The sequence below is a fragment of the Amblyomma maculatum genome, chromosome 2 (genome assembly GCF_055883805.1).
Source record: "Amblyomma maculatum isolate TAMU_Amacu chromosome 2, ASM5588380v1, whole genome shotgun sequence".
Lineage (NCBI taxonomy): Eukaryota > Metazoa > Arthropoda > Arachnida > Ixodida > Ixodidae > Amblyomma > Amblyomma maculatum.
In genome coordinates, this window is record NC_139345.1 from 50,660,888 (window position 1) to 50,678,346 (window position 17,459).

At 42.6% G+C, this 17,459-nt stretch overlaps 1 protein-coding gene across 2 annotated transcripts in view; it reads left to right on the forward strand.

The window, feature by feature from the left end:
* Myo31DF (Unconventional myosin ID) overlaps positions 1–17,459 on the forward strand; it is a 122,120-nt gene that overhangs the window by 93,293 nt on the left and 11,368 nt on the right. For both annotated transcript variants that reach the window (XM_084594092.1, XM_084594091.1), the window contains exons 2-16: positions 551–759; positions 1,740–1,833; positions 2,559–2,724; positions 3,645–3,794; positions 4,408–4,527; positions 6,405–6,602; positions 7,014–7,156; positions 7,460–7,685; positions 8,468–8,527; positions 10,873–11,018; positions 11,422–11,476; positions 12,693–12,770; positions 13,086–13,252; positions 14,512–14,719; positions 15,492–15,613. In XM_084594092.1, the coding sequence (XP_084450218.1) occupies positions 720–759; positions 1,740–1,833; positions 2,559–2,724; positions 3,645–3,794; positions 4,408–4,527; positions 6,405–6,602; positions 7,014–7,156; positions 7,460–7,685; positions 8,468–8,527; positions 10,873–11,018; positions 11,422–11,476; positions 12,693–12,770; positions 13,086–13,252; positions 14,512–14,719; positions 15,492–15,613 (1,973 nt within the window). In that variant the 5' untranslated portion in view covers positions 551–719. The remainder of the gene's footprint in view (positions 1–550; positions 760–1,739; positions 1,834–2,558; positions 2,725–3,644; positions 3,795–4,407; positions 4,528–6,404; positions 6,603–7,013; positions 7,157–7,459; positions 7,686–8,467; positions 8,528–10,872; positions 11,019–11,421; positions 11,477–12,692; positions 12,771–13,085; positions 13,253–14,511; positions 14,720–15,491; positions 15,614–17,459) is intronic.

A 17,459-nucleotide genomic window follows, 5' to 3' on the forward strand; every position in this document is an offset into this window, starting at 1 on the left:
GCGCGCAAGAAAAAAATGAAGGGAACAAGTTGGGACCGCGCCTCACCATGCTCCATCCTGCTCGCCTAACATAGCGTCCAATGAGCGGTTCTGCCCAGCAGCCCCACTGACGTCAGAGGGGAGTGGGCTTGCGAGCGGCGATGCGTCGCCCAAATCGGTTGCGAGTGGTCGCCAGGACCACTTTTTAAAAATTATTTGCAAATTATTGGCTCCATGTAAAACTTTCAAATCTGCCTTGAATACTCACAAAGAATAATTATAATTTTACACCAAGTAGCATTTCAGGGATCATTTAACTCAAAGCACGTGCTCAAAGCAATTAAAGAATGACATAATGTTTTTATTTTTTTTTTTTTTCATGTGAATCCCGGAAGAAATCATTTGTAGGGCCAGTTTTTGCCCTGGGGACGTTTTTTCCGGGGCCATATCTTCCCCTTCTTTCTGGGGAGCTACACCCATGGTTACCACGGACAGCAGCAGGCTTCAGCGAAGAGCGGAGCTGCATGCACTCGTCGTAGCCTGGGTACTGATCAACTGTCTCGTGTTGCAGGTACAATGCGGGCCGGGTGTACACGTACATCGGCGAGGTGTGCGTCTCGGTCAACCCGTACCGGACGCTCAACATCTACGGGCCCGAGCAGGTGGCCGACTACAAGGGCCGCGAGATCTTCGAGCGGCCCCCGCACGTATTTGCCATTGCAGACGCCGCCTACAAGGAGATGAAGCGCAAGGCGCGTGACACCTGCATCGTTATCTCCGGTTCGCTGCTTTCTTAATTGTTCCACCTATAGTTTAACTACTATCGTGTCCTTGTCTTTCGCAAACAGCTTCTCAGGTTCGATTACTTTAAAGCCGTACTTCAGTAGGTACAATGTGTTAATAGTCGATTCACGCGCAGAGGCAGAACAGGGTTTTCATTTGGAGCGCTCGTGTGGCTGCTTTAATATCTATGCTTTTAGTGCAAAATCACTATACTCCACAACGTCTGACAGGGTCTTCGGAAATGTGTCCCTCGACAAGCTTTCATCTTTGAGCGCCTGCCGATTTGGCAGGCTGCCAATTCCTTCGCTATTCAGATGGAAGGGCCCAGAGTAGTCGTAAGGGCAGGGCTGTAAGGGCAGGGGGGAAACATTGGCTGCCCCACTACATATCCTGCATGTTGCTAGAAACTCTCCTTTCTTGCTCTTTTGCACCTTAATTATTAGCAGAGTTACCAGGGCTGAGGAGTTGGGTTAACACCTCCTTATATACTATGACTGCTAACCTCCTCTGAGACATTTTGAGTGAAAGAGTGGTGGCATAAGACATGAGACAAAAAAGTCGTAGGTAACCTTCCTTGTTTTTCTTGTGGTCTTTGATTTTCTGAACTCTTTGGTTTCAAAATGAAACCAATGTTTAGCTGACATAGCCTTACTCAAGAAATGTGGGGCTTGGCATAGTTTTGTCTATCATGTAAGCTGTGCACTTCCTATTTTGTATGTAATGTTTATGCCAAAAACCCAGCCGCTTTCTTTCTTCCTCTACCTTCATTGCCTATCTCGCTTCCTTCTTTGATTATTCTTGTCCTGCTGTCACCTGTCCCCTCTCCCAATTTCCAAATTATTATTTTGTGCTCTTGCCTTTGTCTTTCATCCCTTTTACCTCCTTTTTTGTACTTCCTTTTTATGTTGTTCCTTTTTATGTGCTTTACAAGTCTCATTGGCCTTCAAGGTATGCATACTCCTCTGCCCTCTTTGTAGGAGAAAGTGGATCTGGAAAGACAGAAGCTTCTAAGATCATCATGAGGTATATAGCAGCCATCACAAATGTCACAGGCCAGCAGGAAATTGAAAGGTAAAACCATCATTTTTTACATCTGTGGCCAGACTGAATGTTGTAGGTCTTAAACATGCTTATTATTTCTTTCTGCATGCCTCCATGAACAGCTTTAATGATGTGAAGTTAATATTTGTGCATTCACATCCATAAATTAAATATTTCTTATGATCTGAGCAGTCTTGCCATTTCTATTGGCACCGCAATACGACATAACTGGAGCAACTTGCTAATGAGAATATTATCCAGGATAGGACAGGGTAGTGGTCACTGCAGAGACTGTGCCATGTGGTCAAGTGATTCCAGTGGAGTAAGTCTGTGGAAGCCTTAGAGCATACTTATAATGTATTAAGGGTGGGAGCCTGTGCAAGCCACACGGCATAAGTTCTAATAAAGCCAAGGGGGAACACAGCCGTTGCTGTCACATCCTCACCACAGGGGACGATAAGAAGTTCTACTGCCTGCCTGATTGCTTTTGATTCATTAATTCAGCCATGTTTTATTAGGTGATATTAATTTATTGCAGTGTTATTTTGTGTATGTCACTTTCACTTACTGTTTTTGGTATCTGATTTCTTAATATACAGATGTTTCTTAAGTGAGGTACACTTTTTTTTTTTTTTGCAGCCTGTTTTCTTCAGCTAGTCTGGTTTACTATCTAGTTTATAATTGCTGGTTTCACATGCTGGAATACTACTATCAGCTCTTTGAACAGCTTTCATTCTTTCAACTTCTTTTGGCAGAGTCAAGAATATCCTGCTTCAGTCGAATTGCATTCTTGAGGCGTTTGGGAATGCCAAAACTAATCGCAATGACAACTCGAGCCGATTTGGAAAGTACATGGACATCAACTTCGATTTCAAGGGTGATCCACTAGGAGGACATATCAACAACTACCTGCTTGAAAAGGTAGTGTAGCATTGCTGGCGTGGCTTTTTTCTTTTGTGCTTGTATTGCATACTCTTGAAAAACCCTCAACTGAGTTGTGCTTTTGTGAAACAATTGATGCCTTTTTTACTCTCAACATGTGCTGTAGAAAAATTTGGTTTTTACTACTATACAGTATTTATTAATAGGCTATAAATATCTCGTTTGGAAATATGTGGTGCTAGCTAGCCTATATAATTATGCAGTTATTTTCTACCATTCAGTTTCGTTTAGTGGTATCCAGTCAAAGCAATTCTCTGAGAGCAGTAAATTCCATTGAACACATTCAAGTCGGGTTGCAAAGCAGCATGGTTTAATATACCAAGACTTCAAGCAACTATAGCTCCTAGTCACATGAAATGTTGCTAAAGACTGTTGACAGGATGTTTTATGGATATGCATGGTTGTGTGAAATATACAGCGACACATCTCTTGTCACACATACTAGTGAGATTTGATATCGACTACAGTAAGCATATGGCAGTAAATAAGCTGGACTGCTTGTTTCATCGTTTGTCCAGCAGTGAAGGGTGCATTTATTGACTAAAATGTTGGGTTTAAAATCTTCGTTCCAGTCAATTCAATCTCATGATGACCTACCAAAAAGGAAGTTGCCACTATTGACAGTGTAGCGTAGCACCTGGTCACGTCCAAGAATCAAAGTTTAATGCACTATATATTTACTTGTGAAATCAGCTAGTGATGGCAATATTTTTAGTTTCTTGGCCTTTTGTAATGATTTTCCCGGACTTTTGCATTACAGCTTAGCCCATGGCTTTTGTTTTTATTTTCATTCTTTAGGCACATTACAAGCAAACAGGTCTGCTTTTATCTGCTTGCAATGTTGCCTGTCTCGTTGGTGTTCTTGCTTTTTCAACTCTGCAATCCTTCCATGCACACAGTCCAGAGTGATCTACCAACAGCCGGGTGAGCGCAACTTCCATGCCTTCTATGAGCTGCTGTATGGAGCACCTGATGCACAGCTATCCTCATATGGCCTGAAGCATGAGCCACAGCTTTATTTCTACACCAGGCAAGGAGGCTCACCTAAGGTGTGTAGGTGCTTTCTGCATTCACATTCTGCAGACTGTAATGGCACACATTTTGTGCATTCATACTAACAAATATTGATTGCAGTGCTTTGATGCAATGCCCCAAGTGCAGTATATTCTGCTGATCATTGGTTGCTGGGGTAGTTGCGTGTCTGCCAAGAACTGCGAAAAGCAAACCATGTTTTTCAAAAAGACATTTCTAACACTGGTTTACATTGATGGTGGGATTTCTGTCTTCCGATATGGCATAGTGAAAGCATCAGGATGCAAGTGGGCAGCTTCCTTACCACTCTCGAAGGAATGAATTGACAGCATCCTTTTCTAGATTACAATTGCTCATTGTTTAGAACTATGTTCATCGTGTGTGTGAATTTCTTTTTCTTGACTTCATTATAAAGATTATATAATCAGGACCACCGCACTTAAGTCTCCAGAATTCATTTACTAAATACTATGTCATAAAGGTTCATCATGTGGACCTTGCGTTTTGGTAAAATGCAGTGAAATCTCTTGTGGGGAATATATTGATGTGCAAATAGAAAGTAAACCGTTGCGCTTTACTGTGTTACTGTTAACTGTTGTGAAAATGTTCTCGTCCTATTTGCCACAACAGGTGGAGACTATCAACGATCGGGCTGACTTCAAGCAGGTCTGCTCAGCGATGAAGTTGCTTGGATTCACGCAGACGGAATGTGACACACTGTGGAAGATTGTAGCTGCCATCGTGCACTTGGTGAGCCACTCATGTGAATTGCAGGGTGTTTCTGCAAATAAAATACTGAAGAGTAAAATGGTATGAGCTTTAACTTAATTTGTGAATTGCAAATCTTGCATTGCTCAGTCCTGGTGTCACTTCTACTTGTCTCCTTTTAGCTTGTTAGCTGTTTTTCTTTGTTTGTTTGTTTTTTAGTGACAATATGTCTGCATTTGGGATGAAAATTTGTAATGCTGCTAGCATATGGACAGAAGCAGCACATATGAACTAGATGCATGCTATTTTATGTTCCTCTGATCACTTATTTGACAGAGTATTGTGATCTGCTTTGACTCAATGAGGCAGCTTATTGAATGTTAGGCAAATGCATATGCTTTAGCAATTCATTGCATACTACAGTAGTAATCCAAAAGGTTTGTTTATATTAAATTTCATTCAATTTCAATTCACCCTAAAACAAGGGGACATATTTTTCACAAGCAATACAGTGAAAGTGTAGCAAGTATGCAAGTGTCACTGCATAGATGTTCACACAACTCTGTTTTTAACTTACTCACATGGAAGTGTTAATACCTGTCCATATGTATGTTTTTTATGGCTTTTGTTGCTGCAATTTACATTTTTGTATGCAAAAGCTGCCTGAAGAAACTTTAGTTCTTGCTAGTGTGTTAAAACATGTAGTCGGCTTTTTTTTTTTTTTCTAAACAAAATAAGACAAGACGCTTGAGGTTGCTATATAAAAAACTGATGGTGAGGTACTCTCTTTGTCAAAAATATACAACTCAAGGGGTCTATTTCCAAGCCGTGAATGACTGGCACCTCCAGCTCTTGCATTCTCACAGGTGACAGAGAAGGGAATCTTCTCCTCGCCCTTCTCAAGCATAGGTATTCTAGGACTGCTTCCAGGAGCTCCGCTACAGGGCTTAAAAAGAGATCTAGAAACCCCTCGGGTTGTATGTTTTTGACAAAGACACTGTACATAAACCTGAAATGGAAATGTTTCATAGCTAAAAAAAAAAAGGCTTTATAATCTTGCTCTTAGAGATAAAGATTTCTTTGCTTTGCACTTTTGAATGTAATATCCTCAAGCCACTCAATGTCCATTGCTGGCAAACAGTGACAAAATCAATGGCATCCTTGAGATATACTGGCAGGACTCCAGATACTTGCCCACCATTTTGCTGTGCGTGGTCCTTGTTTTTGTTTGACATTGAGCTATAACAATGAATAGCTGTCAGGCTAAAGTTCCGCAGGAATACTGTAGAGCATCGAATATTATACAAAAATTCTGGCCATCTTTTTCCTTATATTCTGTTGCTCATGAACTCTTTAATTCTTTCCCTTCCTTAAGGTGAGGGCATTGCAGCAAAAGCTGTCATAATACTAGTGTAGCCATACAGCCCTGCATTCTACCCTGGAATCTGCAGTATTGGTCATAGACCTTCATTGATTAATTTCGAGTAATTTTAAATTTAAATTCTCAAACAGCTGTCACTGAATTCTTTTTAGTTTTGCTCCTTTGCTTGCATTCAATGGGCTTTTGTTTTGCTTTTGTTACTTGCCAATAAAATTTGGTAAAGTTTTTATGGTAGCTGTTTTGTTGATGAACAGTTCCCCAGTCAACGTAGCATGTTACAGACACTTTGTTGCTTATTAGCTGCAGTTTTTCTGGCTGTGATCAACAATGTACTTGTGGGGGCAATTTTCTTCCATGTGGAGATACCAGTCAGCTGGGTAGTTATTTATCTTCTGCAATGCAACTAAAGCCTAAAATAATATGCCACCATTGACAGGGAGTGCTTGAAAGGAACACAGAGAAAAGAAAATAGAAACATTTCAGTGTGCCCTCAGGCTTGTACACCGCTTTCTCACTCTTTACTCTGTTGCAATGACAGGGTGAGGTGAGCTTTGTGGTTGAGGAGGACCAGGTAAAGACCAAGGGCAGTCTCAAGCAGCTGAGCCAGCTTCTGTCTGTGCCTGATAAGGATCTGAACCAGGCACTGTGCCACCGGGTCATTGCGGCCGGAGGAGAGGTCATGCAGAAGGGGCACACACTTACGGAAGCTATCTATGGGCGAGACGCATTTGCCAAGGCAAGTAGTGTTCTCCTGTTGCAATCCGTACTACTTATTTTGAGTGCATGAAAAAGCTAAGGGAGTTCAGACATGAGGTATTGGGGCCAAGATGCTGGCACAATGTTTATTTACCAGTGCTTGCATATATTATCTTCAGCTAAAACAGGTATTGGAGTTTGCACAGCTAGCATGAAGGAGCTAGCTGTGCACAATGGTGTTCAAGCTCCAAGAGCCCTGCAAAATGAGAGCTCTTGTGAGGACCACTTTTGGTCTTCCACAGTATGACACGAAGGAATAAACTATATGGTACAGACAAAATACCACATATTTTGACCAACTTCACCTGCATTGAGCACGTCATGCATACTAATTCCAAAAGAAGAAAAGTGAATTAACAGCATCTTTCTCTCCATGTTTCTTCTGCAACAGGCCATCTATGAGCGCATGTTCTGCTGGATTGTAGGAAAAGTGAATGAAGCGATCGAGGTGCGCACCAATGGTGTGCTGGGCCGCAAGAACACAGTCATTGGCGTCCTCGACATCTATGGATTCGAGATCTTCGACAACAACAGGTGCGACCGAGCAGCAAAGCCTTTCCAGTTCCCTGTTTAGCCTGCCAGTGACAATTGTCACGCATGATAACAGAAATTGAAAATGGAGTCAATATTTATGCTTAAGTTGTGTTCATAATAATAACTATGCTAGGAGTATGCCATGTGACCAATTTGAAATTAAGGAGACCAATCGCATGTTTTAAGCCTCAAGCTGAAAGGGTTTTCTAACAGTCATGCATTTTCTGTCAGCAATTCTTGCCTATTCCTAATTGTTGAGCAAAAATTGGTCTGCCATGGGATTTTTTTGCATTTAATTTTCAGCTTTGAGCAATTCTGCATCAACTACTGTAACGAGAAGTTGCAGCAGCTCTTCATTGAGCTGGTGCTCAAGCAGGAGCAGGAAGAGTACCTGCGGGAAGGAATCCAGTGGCAGGATGTGCCCTACTTCAACAACAAGATCATCTGTGATCTGGTTGAGGAGCCCCACCGGGGCATCCTTGCCTTGGCTGACGACGCCTGCCTCAACGTTGGGAAGGTTACCGATGAGGTGAGAAGTTGCGAAGGAACCTTCCCCCCATGTAAATCTTTGGATATGCATGCGAAAGACATCTTTCTTTTGCAAATGACTGGTTTAAGCTGTTTGATTTGACTTCTATGCTGGTATGTGAAATTCAGGCAAGGAGAGGTTACTGTCGATGAACCAGAACTCCTTCACTGTTTTAACTGTTTTGATGGCTTGTACTGTGCAGGGAACTGTAAATCGCCACCATGTTCCTGAATGCCGAAAAAGTTATTGTCTGATGCGAAAAGCCGTTCAATGCAGGAATGCATTGTCTGTTTCTGTTGTCGAGTAGTGTTGCCCTGACAGGGGTATAACATAAAATTTTAATTTCGAGGCACACTTTCAGACCTGTATATACAATGTAGCTTCAACTCTTGTAACTTCATTACTGGCAGTCATTCTTTTTAGCTTATGTTTTCTTCTAAAATAATGGGCACATTTCTGCATAACAAGAACAGTGTGCTGCCATTCTCAATTGTTTCTTACGACTGAGGAACAGCCTTGCAATGATGCAAGCAAGTACTAACAACTGAAGCATATATATATAATGGCAAGTAGTATTAGTATTTATCTGTCTGTCGCTTTGGTATGATAAATAGATTTTGTGATTTTTTCTTGTGTGAAAGATCTTGCGATATGGTCCTGGAGTAGAGATTAAACGAAACAGATTGTGACCATCTTGCATAGCCAACCATTAACTGCCAGATGTTCTTTGCCCAAGATGCCAAGGTCATGCAAATGCCTGGTCTACAATGTCTTGCTCACAGATGCTGTTGGAAACACTAGACAAGCGGCTTGCCAATCATAAGCACTACACCAGCAGAAGGGTGAGTGACATTTTTACTAATAAAAATATTTTTACCACATGCCATTGTCCTGCCAATTGCTAGATACAGTTTTGTTGTGTGAAAAAAGTAAAAAGTGATTTTAGAAGATTGTTTTCAGAGGTTCATTGTGGCATCTAGAGGAAAAAAAAAAAATAGCCCAGAGAGATCTGATGAGATGCGGCTGAAATATAGTAGAGCTGTTCAGCAATAACCGAGCTTATATTTGAATTAGCATTTCAGTGGTAGAGATGTTCAGCATTTATGAACATTTTATTCATGCCTTGCCAACTGGTTCGTCGGGGCTGTATGGCAATATTTGGTAGCAAAGTGAGCGGGAGTGCATTTCTGTGTGCACAATACACACAACGGTATGAACATGCTTGTTTCACACCTCTTTTTGAGCACTGCATAGCGCATATCAATTTGCAGTGTTATCTACTTCAAAACTAATGTACAAGAAATGCCTATGTTTTGCTGGCTGCTCACCACTGAAAAAACTGCTGTGACCGTGGCACATTGCTGTAGACTTCTTCCTTTTGCTTTGTCCTTGGTCGCAGTTGCTTACTGTAGCTGCACTCTGAATAAAGAGAAATGGCCTTGCAGGTGATCACTCTGTATGTCTTGTGCATACACTTGCACCCCTGTTCATTTACTACCAATTTGACTCACGTGCAGTATTAAGATAATTCGCTGCTGTAATCATTTTAGACAGAAAAAAAATCTTGGAGTCAACTATAGAAGAGAAGCCAAATCACTGCCCCTGCAATTAACTGGTAAACATTGTACATAATATAATGCAATATATAAAAATTCTCTGTGGAAAAAAACTCGTGGTTGCACTAATGTTCTTAGTTCCCTGGAGGCACATGTGGCATCCTGCATGTATTCTGCATGTGGCGTCTCAAATGAATATTTTTGTGATTGTAGTCGAGTGTCAGTTCTGGAATGAAGCAGCATAAGCCTTTGAAACTGCATGCATTTAAAATCCTGTATGCATATGGCATAAAGCAAACATAATGATATGAACTTTGCCTGAAAAGCCCTTATCCGTGGTTTAGTGGGCTTTGAGAGAAAAGTGCCCAAAAAATTACTGAAGCCTAGCAGTCCTGAATGTCTGATATATAGACACTTGCATGCAGCTTTCAACCATGATTCAGTGATCAAACCAGTTCAGGTTGAAGGCCCCCGGCGGCGGCGGCGGCGGCGGCGGCGGCGGCGGCGGCGGCGGCGGCGGCGGCGGCGGCGGCGGCGGCGGCGGCGGCGGCGGCGGCAGCAGCAGCAGCAGCAGCAGCAGCAGCAGCAGCAGCAGCAGCAGCAGCAGCAGCAGCAGCAGCAGCAGCAGCAGCAGCAGGCCCCGCCTTCTAGAGAATGTGTCCGCGAGCCATGGCCTCGCCCGAAGAAGGACAAATCCAGTCTGCCTTAAAAACGGCGGTTTATTCCGGATAAGCAAAAAATACTCGCAAAGAAACAACATTGGGTGTCACTGCACTGCAAACATGCGGTCAAGACTCGCGACAATGTAATGCGAAGATATTAAAACAGAACGGTGGTCAGGGTTAGAACGCGGCAAAAAAACAAAAAACATACTGTGGCGCGAGTAGGGTAATGCGATACAGCCTAAGCATTAACAGCGGTACAAGAAATATACCCCGCCGGGGTGGCGCAGTGGTTACGGCGCTCGACTACTGTTCCCAAGGACGCGGGATCGAATCCCGGCCTCGGCGGCAGCTTTTCGATGGAGGCGAAAGGCAAGGCGCCCGTGTGCTGTGCGATGTCAGTGCACGTTAAAGAACCCCAGGTGGTCGAAATTACCGGAGTCCTCCACTACGGCGTCTCTTATAGCCTCAGTTGCTTTGGGACGTTAAACCCCAAAAACCCAACCCAACCCAACAAGAAATATGGCTCCTCACGTGGCAGCAACTCACGCAAATACACCTATGCCATCTCTGCATGCATCGGTTCAGTCTTTGTCCAGGCAGGTCTCCGTTCCACCGTCTGTGCACATCCCGCTGGCCCATGGCACTCACCGGCCGCGCAACTGCCCCACGCCGCTCCTGTCGGGACAAAAGTCTCGATCCTTGATGCCCTTATCTACCCTCTTCACACGCCGATAACATGCAACTCCCGGCAATTGACAGCTCACTCATGCGCACTCGCGCGCTTTCTGAGCAAGCACAGTACAAACAGAAAAAAAGAGCTCGTGGTTTGAAACACTTAAGAGGGGCCGCAGGGCCCCACAAGGTCATCGCTGAAGGTGCTCAGCAGCATATTACCTGCCTTGTTTTCTTTTTACAATCTGCACAGTGTTGTGAGACCCTGCAGTAATGAACCTTTTTATTTAACAGCTTGCCCCAACTGACAAGTCACTGGAGCACCAGAAGCACTTCCGCATCCTCCACTATGCGGGTGAGGTGACTTACTCCATCACGGGCTTCCTCGACAAGAACAAGGACACGCTGTTCCAGGACTTCAAGCGCCTGCTCTACAACAGGTGGGCTCAATTAATCAGTCTGTCAGATAATTAAGTAGCCATTTGAATGACAAGTTATTCAGCAGCAAAGACTGTAATGTAGTAGCTTTAAAAGTGCGCATAGTTTCAATTTCAATTATTTTTCTTTGCTGTAATGCAGTGACTATAGAGTACTGGGTTTCTGACTCTGGTGGTTCATCAGTTTTGTTCCCACAGCACAGGATCCACTTTACCCAAGAAGCGGGGCCATAATTTTTTTCTTCTTTGTCTCACTAAGCAAAGACTGTGTGATGGTTGCAAATGCACTTTTGCAGTTTGTGCTGGTGCATCTTTCATTGGAGCATTAATCCTGCTGTCGCTGCTGCTGTTTTGTGGAACTGCTTGGATGGGCTACAGCTTGGTTTTGTTGTTCTCTGTTTTGTAGTTCTGACCCACTCCTCAAGGCCATGTGGCCTGAAGGTGCAAAGAACGTTAATCAGGTGAGACAACACATTGGTCAGTTCATATGACATGGCTGTGGACACCTACTAAGCACTGGTGTTCAGGATTGTTAATTAGTATTGACTGCTACAAATTATTATATTAGCTATAGGTGAGCTGATTGCATCCATGCTAGCTCATTCATGCTGTCCTTGAAGTTTCAAGTGCAAACCTCTTGCAAATTATATTTAAATATTCTCTCTGTCACATTTCTTTCATGTTAATTCCAGAGTCAGATTCTCTTTCCCCTGTAAAAAATGCCTACACCAGAGGCAGTTGAGCAGGGTTTCATAGACATAAGGTTGCGACAACAGAACATGATGCAAGAGAGTTGTCTCGTGTTTTGCTTTGTGTTGCTATGCTGTGCCGGCTGCTATGAAGATCATCGCCTTTTCTGTCTGTTATTTCTACAGCCGTCATTCAAACCTACATAAAGGATGCATCAATGCTGTGGAAACCTAAGATAGGGATCTATCTTGTATATCGATGACAGGTCTAACTACACAGCCATGCATTAGTCATGTGCATGTGTCTGTGCTGGAACAGACGTATTTTAACTGTGCTGCCATACACTTGCGTTACTGTTATACAGCATCCATCCCACAATTGTTTTCACTCTGCCATAGACCAAGTACTTAGCAAAGTTGTTCTTTTGGAAAAATGTCATAAACCAAAAAACTTAAGGTTTGTTAATAGCACTCTGCTTCATGACTCAGTGCTTTCACAGTTTTCAATGCCTAGGCATTTCTGACTGGCATGTATGAGAGGAAACTGGATGAACCAACAAGTTGTTGGTCTCGTCAAAAATTTGGGGCATGGAGCTTCACTCGGACACCAGATTTTGGGGTGCTATTCACACCATCTAGATACAATGGTAGCTGCTGGACATTGACAATGACACTGCCTTTCACAAAAGTTATATGCTTTATTACCATAATTTCTGCAGACTCTTTAAGACTGGATGCTACATGTATTTTCTGAAGCTAAATTGATAATGGTAAACCATTATCAATTTAGCCCTTTTCTTTGTTTAGTAAAAGGGAAGTCACATAGATTTCTTCTGAAACTTGACATTCTGGCACCTACCTTTGAGGTGTCAGTGGTATACGCTAGAGCTAATGAAAGGGTACTAAAAGTTAATTTTACAGCTCAGGTTATGTATTTGTCAGAGTGTTCATATCTCTGCATTTCATTTTCTTCTTTGCCATTTTGCAGGTGACAAAGCGCCCCTTGACAGCAGGCACCCTTTTCAAGAATTCCATGGTCGCCCTCGTCCAGAACCTGGCTTCTAAGGTGAAGCCACTATACTGAAAATTGTTTACTTTTGCCATTTCAGCAATCTATCGAAGGAGGAACCCGAATAACTGAGACATCCATGTAAGAGAATAGTGACATATATGTGATATTTGTCAGCTCAGTTGATAACCGAGTTAGGAACGAGTCGTATGTTGAAACCTGCAACTCTTGCGAGACCTAGAAGGGCAGGTAGCTTGATTGCTCTGAGGCAGGTCCTTACTTCATTGTAGTCATGAACAGCCAACCCTGCACATTTTAGAATACAATGAATTGCATCTCACATTCTCACCAGTATTGTTTTGCCCTCGCCAGGAGCCCTTCTATGTTCGTTGCATCAAACCCAACGAGCACAAGTCACCGATCCTTTTCGATGAGGAGCGGGTTCGGCACCAGGTGAACTACTTGGGACTGCTGGAGAATGTGCGTGTGCGGCGGGCAGGATTTGCCTACAGGCAGGACTACACTCGCTTCTTGAGGAGGTGGGTGTGTTGATCTGCTTCTGTTTGGGCTGGGAAAGCATTCTTATGTAAAAGAAGGTTACATTATCATTATCAGAGGTGCATCTATATTTAGTTACAAGTATCACTAGGGAAACAGCCTAAGACCTACAAAAGATTGTGAAAGAGTAGTGGCGCTCTGCAGTTAACACTTGTGTTTGCTGCGACTGGTAACGCCAAGGAACTGTGCTGCTTATTTATTAATAAAGAGCAAGAACGTTGAGTATTTCCAACTCGCATGGCGTTTTCAGATCTTGCTTCATCTAAGCCAGACAGCAAAATAGACAAACCCTACTGGAACATATCATGTAAAAATATTTCACTCGAAAATAAAAACATGATAGCCACACAGACGGCTCGAAAACTACAGTTTACATTGTCAATGTATTTGGGAGAAGGAGAACTGCAATAAAGCAAAACTTTGTCAGTGTGAATCAAGGTTTACAGTCAAATGTTAGGCTGTCTTGGCATTGGTAGAGAAAATAAAAGAAGAGCATCGAGAATGGTGTTATGTGCATTGGCCTGCTCAACATACTCTCAATACTACCCTCTAGGAATGCAGCAACAAGGATTACAGCATAATGGCATTTAAATTCTGCTGGGTCCCAGGAGGTTCAGCATTACTATCAATGAGAGAATGAATGTATGCTGTGCACCAACCACTAAACAAGGAAAAGAAGAAAATGAGCGAGATCGCATGAAGTTAGTGCTCTGTAAACTGAGAAATGAATGGGGCAGTCTATTTGGAATGGTCTGCAGAGCAGAGGAGTTGGACACATGAACAACGCACCCAGCATGCTAATTTAGTTTAGATTGGAAAAATAGTCTTGAAATATTTCTTTCTTTTCTTTCTTCTTTTTCTTTAGTGTGCTTAGTCTCGTGTCATGCAATTGCTACAATGCCTACCACTATAGTCCATTTAAGGTTTTCCATGTCATCAAGTACTGCAACTTTATTGACATCAATTTTGCAGTATTCTGGATTTAATGCAACAGCAATTTTTCGTTTGCCTAATGTTTAGCTTGAAGAAGCTCTTTGTGGAATTTGCATCTGCAGAAATTGAACATACCAGAATGGCACGCATCATTTCTTATTGCATTTCTTGGTTTCAGATTTGCATTTATAGTTCATCATGCACAAAAGATGGCTGCAAAAGTATCATTTGCTGTAGACTTCATAGTATTTGCCAACTTGCATTCTGGCTGAATGTGACTGCCTCACTGGGGTACGTTCTTGTGCAGGTACAAGATGATAACTGAATACACATGGCCCAATTTCCACCGGGGGTCAGATCGAGATGGTTGCGAGGTCATCATTGACAAGATGGGCTGCTCAGATGATGTCAAGTATGGCCGCACCAAGATCTTCATTCGGTCACCGCAGACGCTGTCACGCCTGGAGAATGAGCGCCTTGCAATCATCCCTCGCATCGTTGTCTTCCTCCAGAAAGTGAGGCATAGCTGCGTTTAGCGCATTTAATTCGCTTTCAAAGCTTGCTCTTTAATGAAGCGACGTTCTGGTAATATAATTCTTCTTTCTTTTGCAATAGTTCATAAACTCACTAGATCATATCCTCACTCTTCAAGCATTTGTTCACTGCAATGTTTCATCACTCAGCATTTGCCTATCTGTCAGCAGTCCGCACCAGTCAAAAAGAATTCACAGGGTTCTAAACTAAAAGAAAAGTTCTTGTCATTTCACATATTTTATTTTTTATTTTTCTTGGAATATAATTCAGTTGGGAATAATTCCCTGCTGAATTCTGTAATGTACAATTTCCAATTGCATACCTGTTCTTTTAACTAACCCAAATTAGCCACTTGTCAAGGTTTTGATTTACTGCAATACAAAGGGGTTGGTAGGTCTTCAGCATCCTGAATATGCGTGCACATTGCCGCACATTCCCCCTTTTGTGCCTGCAAGCCTTACCGTAACACTAGAGTATGTGAGGACTAAACAACATTAGCTTTTCTCAAGAAAATATAGACAGCGGTATTTTTGCAACATATTCTCAAGACTTCATTATGATGCATCAGAACGTACTCTTTCTGTTTTTCTTTTCTGTGCCGTGAAAATTTAGATCTGGATGCAGGCATCTTAAATTTGTTTTCATGACAGGTACTAAGACGGCACAAAAAAGTTGTTTGTAAATGATATGGAAGTAGCATATTGAGAGAGTGAAAGTCTCAATTGCGCTGGTTTCTTCCTTGGTTGGTCCCAGATGTGGCGTGGGGCCATAGCTCGAATGCACTACCGCAAGACACGAGCTGCCATCAAGATTCTTGCCCACTACCGCAAGTACTGCGCCCGCAAGTACATCTCTGACCTGAGGACAGCCTTCAAGTGAGTGTAGCTCTTGAGAAAAGAAATGGTGCAAATTACGTGCTCAGCTAGTCGAGTTTTACATCTTCGCACATTAAATTTTTTTAAAGAAATCATAAAGGAAGTCAAATATGAGCAGTGCACTTAATGCGATTATGTGTGTTAGCTTTAAAGTCTGCTTGACATCTGCATCTTCTGCATTCAGCTTCAGCGGCTAGCTGAACCATTTGTGTCACCATCTGAAGGTTGGATGGAAGCGTGCTGAGGCCTTTAGGATGTGGAGGTTGATATGTGAGTGAAGAGGGGACACTTTAGGTGGAAGGTACATTTTTACTTGTGGGTACACATATGCGATTGGCTGCCACATTTCGTCCTCTTCACATTCCACTTGGCAGCATCACACAGAACTTAGCAGACATATTTTGTGAAAGTGAAAATAGTAATGCCAATGCATTACATGGTCTTGAAAGATGAGAGCTAAGATTAATTTTGCCTTGCACAGATTTACAGCTCAAGAGGTGCCATAGATACTTCAATACATGGCTGAAAACAAATCCTCTTGCTTGGTTACTTTTGGCAAAAAGAGCGCATTAACATTAACGAAAGTTCAATACGTGTTACATGATTTTTCTTTTCTTTTTGTTTCTTAAAGTGTGTGATAATTAATGACATCACCATATAGAACTGTGATGCTCCAGTGCCTCACTGTGCCAACTGCGAGGGAGAACATCCTTTATACTCTATTTCTTGTCCAACTTGGAAAAAAGAAAAAGAAATCATTACAATAAAGACAAAAGAAAATAGTATATCATTTGCTGAAGCAAGAAAACTGTTAGCACAGAATAACCCTTTCCTGTTTACAGCTAAAGCAGACTATGCAAACGTAGCGCAGAGGGGCGAAGCGCTACACTGCAATCAGGCACCTACCAAGGCCACATCTAAGCCAATGGTAGGGCCATCCAACTCGCCCCACGCAGAGGCAGCGAAGACTGCCCTGCTTTTTCCAAGTGAGGGACTGCCGGCCGCCGAGCTGGTAGCCCACAAGGTTTCCCCCTGTAGGGGAAGGCCAAAGGATCGTCCGTCTGGGGCCTCACCATGGACATCAAGCGTTTCAAACACAGCAATGGACTTCACCCTCACCACGACTGTGGGGCAGGGGCGACGAAACTCTCTAGAAAAAAGGGAGAAATCAAGAGTAACCCCACCAGAAAATAAGTAATTATTCCCCAACATACCACTATGGCTCACATAATACACTGGAACTGCAGAGGATTGCTTAGAAATTATACGGATATCACAGATATGCTTAAATCAATAGCACCTATAGCTTTATGCCTTCAAGAAACCAACCTTGGTTCACAAAACACAAATATCCTAAAAAAATACAAAACCTTCCGATGAGACCGACAGCAGGCCAGCAGACTCTCGGGAGGCGTCACAATCATAACACCAAGCGATGTTCCTGTAAGGGAAATACCATTGAACACTCACCTAGAGGCAGTTGCAGTCAACATAGTCAGCCACAAAACAAACACAGTCTGTTCATTATACTTACTGCCAGTCTGTGACTTAGAAAACTTTATTCAACAATTGCCAGAGCCATATGTGGTAGCTGGTGATTTTAACGGGCACTCTTACTTTTGGGGTAGCGAACGAATTGACGCGAGAGGACAAATGATAGATTTAATTTTATCAAACAACATATATCTATTTAACACAGGAAAGCCGACTTATTGCTGCTTCAGCTCGGGCAACATGAGCTGCCTCGATCCAGCTTTAGCATCACCATCCATTTTTAATGATTTTATTTGGAATGTTTTAGACGACCCCATGGGATTGATCACTCACCCGCCATTTTAAAGTTATC